The sequence below is a fragment of the Populus nigra genome, chromosome 9 (genome assembly GCF_951802175.1).
Source record: "Populus nigra chromosome 9, ddPopNigr1.1, whole genome shotgun sequence".
Lineage (NCBI taxonomy): Eukaryota > Viridiplantae > Streptophyta > Magnoliopsida > Malpighiales > Salicaceae > Populus > Populus nigra.
In genome coordinates, this window is record NC_084860.1 from 11,051,115 (window position 1) to 11,056,765 (window position 5,651).

Genomic DNA, 5,651 nt, shown 5'->3' on the forward strand with positions numbered 1-5,651 from the left:
TCAAAAACCAAAATTTTCACTCATTTTCATCTAAAAACAACAAAAAAAACACTCTCATAACCTCAATACACTAATTTATCAACCCTAAAAAACCAAAATCAATTCAGAAATACAAAATTAAACAGAATACAAAAATTCTCTCAACCTCAATCTACCTTTTTAAGTCAACATGGAGGACAAAAAACCATCTCAATAGCACCCCTTTCATTAAGAGACGCTTTGACACCAAAATAGTTTTTTTTATTAACAGAATCATGCCAGTGAACATTCTCTCCTCCATCGTTTAGCGACCCTTTCTCCTCTCTATTGAATTTGAGCCTGCTATGTAAAGAAAACAAAGTGTAGTAAAATGAAGTGTTGACTATTGTCAAACTAAAAGGACCAAAACAGGCTGTTATATCCATCAGATTTATTATCTAATACTCCACTGCTGTGCATCGCAAAATACATCAGCGAACCGGAATGGCACATTAACTGAGAGTTTATAATACATCACACGAAATGCATGATGAAAGTATGTACAGGTTTAATACATACAGAGCCAACAAATAAATGACTTAGTGTGATGGTTAGTCGTATATTTGCAAGTGCATATACAAAATACATATGCCAAAATATCAACTTCGTTATAATAAACAAATTATGAGAAAGAAACTGTCACCCCTTTCCTCTACTTTATTTTTCCTTTCATTTTTTATATAAAGCAAGATCACCACCTTAAACGTCCATTCTTTCCGCGTTTAAGGCTTCTGATTTGCAGATGGGGCAGACATTCTTCAAGCGTAGCCACTTCTTCAAGCAAACTGCATGATACTCATGTCCACAATCAAGAGCTGCAATTTTCTCCTTGCTCTTATAATCATCCTGTAAACTCCCAAAAGATCAAAAAAATTGCCATCCATTGCATGAAAGAGAGAAGATAGCATTTCATTCAATATGCAGAATACCAGGTAATAAAACCATACTGCATTCTAGAAAATTGAGCATAATTAAAAAGTGTCCAAGTACCAAATTCGCAAGGTTGCTTTTACAATACCTGGCAAATAATACAAGAATCAGCTTCTTGATCCATACAAGCTGCCTCTTCCAAATTGATTGAAGGAGATGATAAATAAGTTCTTGTTTTTAATTGGCTTCTGATGGTTCCCTCTGACAATCCAGTATTTACATTGCCAATTCGCTCCCCAAGTGCAAGAAGCTCCTGTACTCAAAGTTGAAAATTTCATGTCACAATACATAAAGTAGACGCATTTCAGGTTGTTCATCTCAGATGTTTAAAATTAAGACATGTCAATCCTCCATTCATCTAGACAATCCAAAATCAACTGAATCTCATAAAGGTTCTCCTCACTACTGACTACATATTGAGCTTTGCATGTTAAAAGAAAGATACTGTTGTCAAAGTACCTCAAGCTTACCTCATAAGACATGTCCTCTATATCCAAGCGCATATCTCTGTGGTGGTCAACATGATTCTCTACTTCATAATAGTCAGGGAACCCTAATATTGCTACCCCCTATACACATGAATCGGAAATGTTTTAGCCACTTTACAAACAGAAGAATTAGCAAAATAGGATTTTTGTTTCACCAATAATATCATCATGAACAAAAGATAACCACTCATAATAAAGAATGAGGAAAAAGAAATTGCAGAAATGAAAATGAAGATGGAGTCTTACATCTGTTGGCAATACTCTCAACTGAGGGAGGTTGCGATGTCTTAGGGTGGTCTCAGGTACAACTCCCTCACGGTGAGGCCTGTACATTCTAAGGCCAGTTGGTTGAACTGATCCTAGATGCCGAAGTCCAATATCTAAACCATCTTGAGATGGATTCATGGTGATTTGTGAGGCATTGGCTGTAGGAACTCTGAATGAAGCTGCTGGTGCTTGAGGAAGAATATTAATATTGTGGCCTCTCATTCCTTGAATTGGTGGAGACATGTGATGAAAATTGTGGTGCTGAAGGTTCACTGCAGAAGGGCGGGAGAAACTGGCATTACTTCTGTTGCTAGCTGGCTCATGATACCGCTGTAGACCCATATTTCCAATTTCTATAGGACCTCCATTGAGATTGTTCCCTACCAGAAAATGTACCGAGGCGCTTAACATTTACAATAATTGGTCAATTTATGGTTACCAAGAACAAAATTCGAGAAAAAAAGTATTTGATCATACATTAGGAGAACAACGAGTAGATATAACAAGTAGAAGATACCATGCATGTAAGGAATAGCAGTGGTCTGAGTCCATCCTGAAGTGCCTGCATCAGTAGCACTGTTGCTTAAATGTTGATCTAGCCAAAGAGAGCCACTTGGCTGATAGGGTTGACCCAAATAGTTTCCTTGAATAAAATGGTTTAGATTGTGCGCCAGAGCAGGATCTAACCCAGCAGCACCTAATCTATTCCTTACACTGCTTTGAGATCCCACATCTCTGATTGATGAAGCACTGCTCCCTCGGTAATGTGGCGGGGTGAATGATGTAGCATCCATCAGAGCACCCCCCTCAGAATGCCTAGTATTCAATGGGGCAACTGAAGAACTAGAGCTTGCCGATGCATTCAGATACTGGAAATTCCCTGGGTTTCCTTCAGCATTCTTTCTTTTGAATGAACCTCTAGCATTATCCATGAAGTGACTGTTTGTTCCATACTCATCAGCAGAAACTTCAATCACTCCATAATTGTTGGAAGATGATAACTGATCACAAGGCCCATGACTGATAGGAATACCAGAAGATGGAGTCATGTAAGGAACATAGAAGTTGGGTGCAGTAGCAACACTTAAATCAAGATTTGGGCCATGATATTGACGATGAGGATGAAGACCATGGTATTGGGGCATACCATAAAACATAGCACCATCATAATGATCCACTAGATGAGCGTCACGATTGTTAGTGTTCCCTGAAGCTGCAACCATGGTTGGAATATCAGATGGTCGGAAGTTTGTCACACCCCCTAAAAGGATGCAAGGCTCAGGATGTAGATATCCCTGGCTTTGTTGATCCATTTCTAAATCAATCATTTGATTGGTGCATAGCATGTTTCTTTGTCCCATATCTCAAATTATCCCTGCTTCATAGCCAAGATATTCACATAGAGATGTTAGAATCAGTGGAGAGAGATAAGCATTGATATAAGTTGTCAATGAGAATTGGAGTGGGAAAACAAGATATCAATTATTCAACAACCAGAATAAGGATGGCATGTGTAATGAATACATGCATATCCATATTCGAAATATATAAACCAAGAGAACAATACAAAGTCAAATATCATCTCAGACATTAGGAACACATGATGGAAGACATTAAATAATATATTAAGCAATGTTGCACAACAAGCAATATGTACAAATTACATCTGTGTAATTACATAATTCCTTTTCATCAATTTAATACCATTTATACTACAGCTTGGTAAAAAGCATCCCATATCAGAAAGAAATGAAATAACACAGACAAATAAATAAGTTAAAGAAGTTTTTGAAGATATTGAATTGAGCTTCACACAAGACCCATTCAAACTTGGGAAAGAGGAGAATTTCCAAATTCTACCCATGGTTCAACCTTAAGGCGGAACATGAGAAATATAATACATAAGACCAAAAGCTTCCCATGTTATTTTCATTTAAATGTTAAATTGCAAAGCATCCACTTGTCTACCACATCAATTCACCTATTTCATGTGTAGTATGAGAAGAGAAAAAGAAGAGATAGGGAGGATGGAGAATATCCCTATGATGAAACAAGAATGAGACATGAGCACAATATCACACTGAACAAGGGGAGAGTATGCGAGAGAAAGGGAGTTATACAACTCCCAATGTGAAGCTATAGATGTTCCAACTAAAGGGAAAGGATAATGGAAACCATCCTTACATCACCTAATCTATGTTCCAACTTCATCAAGCATTACAATCCAAGAATTCTGCAACTAATCGCCCAATCTACAACATCACTACTTTCCTACGGTTAAATTCATGTGTTAGAGACTAACAAACTTATAAATAACTATAACTTCATCCCATTCACTTTTGTTTCTTATATGTTAAACAAAAGAACACCACACATTTGTCAGCTAAAACATGATCACGTGGGTCAGGGGGTGGACGGGAAAACTTAAGCTGACACTTTTAGGTTAATGATACTTCAGCTTTCGCTTACCGGTTTATCCTATCCTGGAAATTAAGGGAGGCCCAATACAGGCGACACAAGAAGATGCTTGATTAAATTATTTCAAAATTGTGCCAAAGAAATCTCAACTTCAAAGAAAGAAAAATTATTGTCCAAAGAGTCCAACATTGCCTATTTAATCATTTCAAAACAAACATATGATTAGATTCAATTATCATCAAAATCTAAAACTACAAAACACAGGAAAAAAAACAATCATTACTTATCGGAAAAAAAAACTCGACTTCTTAAAAATAATTAAATAAACTGTTCATAAATTTGAGACATTTTACAAAAGGGTAGAAACAGAAAAGGAAGGATGAAAACGTACCTTGTGATCATGAAAATAATCAATCAAGAGATGGAATTCCACCAAAGGAGAGAATATGCAAAATTATAAATACCTGCGAAACCAAGAAATCAAAATCAAAGAAATTAAATGAAACCGTAGATTCCAAAATTGAATTTAAGACAAAGAAAAGCAAGAATTGAGAGAGAAAGAAGAAAGTAAACCTAAAAAGGGAGAGATCTCCGTGTCATGATTTGAGAGGGAGGGAGGGGGGAAGAGAGATTGTGGTTGTAAAATATAAGGTAAGGCTGTCAAACGTGGACGGAGTGGAGTTGTTTTTTATTTATTTTTATTTTTATTTTTATTTTTTTCCTTTGAACCGTTGAAGTTAAGGTTAGTAGTTATTACAGTCAGTCAACTTGGGAGATTATTATTATTTTCTTATTAATTTTTTACGGTCGTTGCTGTTGAATAAATACAGCTTTAACTGAACGCGTGTCGGATTAACATATCCCAACCCTACCCTTGAACTATAAGTTAATTACAATAAAAACAAATACATTAGACAAAACAAAATTGAAACCTTAATCCACCAATTTAATATCTCCAAGATATTTTTTTTCTCTTCTTAAAACAATACTATTATTTCAAACAAAAAAAATCACGAAAAAAAAATACTCGCGATGTTCATGTTTTGGCGACCTTGCATTCAATATATATTTATGTAAACAAATATAAGATCTTAATTTAGAAAATAAATATTATTTATAAAATAAATATTAATTGTCAACTTAGAAATTTATCAACAGTGAGGTATTTTATAGAGTATAATAAGATTATAATAAATGTGGGATTTTTAAATTAGAATATAAATAATTGTATTTTATGTAATTTGTTTAGAAGTAAGCATGTGCTTGAAAAATCTAAGTAAATTTTCTGGATTTATTTTATATTTGGACGGTCGTGATTAGGCATGATCTAAATTGTATGTAAAAAAATTATAAAATTAAATTATGTGTGATGGCATATATATATATACAAAAGTTTTAGATGAGAAAAGATTTATCCTCGTACAAAATAATTTTTATTAATATTAATCATGTTAAGACTTATTTGAAAATATGATAAATTTAAAATGTTTTTCTTTTGAAAATAAATCAAAATATTTTATTTAAAAAAAT

At 34.5% G+C, this 5,651-nt stretch overlaps 1 protein-coding gene across 1 annotated transcript; it reads right to left on the reverse strand.

The window, feature by feature from the left end:
* Positions 1-378: 378 nt before the first annotated feature.
* Positions 379-4,842, reverse strand: LOC133703774 (probable E3 ubiquitin-protein ligase ZFP1). Its single transcript, XM_062128429.1, has 7 exons — positions 4,695-4,842; positions 4,513-4,585; positions 2,221-3,078; positions 1,683-2,083; positions 1,419-1,517; positions 1,037-1,201; positions 379-864 (listed from the first exon to the last, which is right to left on the reverse strand). The coding sequence occupies exons 3-7, from the start codon at positions 3,062-3,064 to the stop codon at positions 718-720; spliced, it is 1,656 nt and encodes a 551-aa protein (XP_061984413.1). The 5' UTR covers positions 3,065-3,078; positions 4,513-4,585; positions 4,695-4,842; the 3' UTR covers positions 379-717.
* Between the last annotated feature and the right edge of the window lie 809 nt (positions 4,843-5,651).

What these genes read in the sequence shown, in the direction of transcription:
- LOC133703774 (XM_062128429.1), bottom strand. Translation starts at nt 3,064, where the DNA reads ATGGGACAAAGAAACATGCTATGCACCAATCAAATGATTGATTTAGAA. An exon ending in TGCTATTCCTTACATGCATG is followed by an intron (nt 2,084 to 2,220) that starts GTATCTTCTACT and finishes ATTTTCTGGTAG; the next exon opens with GGAACAATCTCAATGGAGGT. An exon ending in ATTCTTGTATTATTTGCCAG is followed by an intron (nt 865 to 1,036) that starts GTATTGTAAAAG and finishes GGGAGTTTACAG; the next exon opens with GATGATTATAAGAGCAAGGA.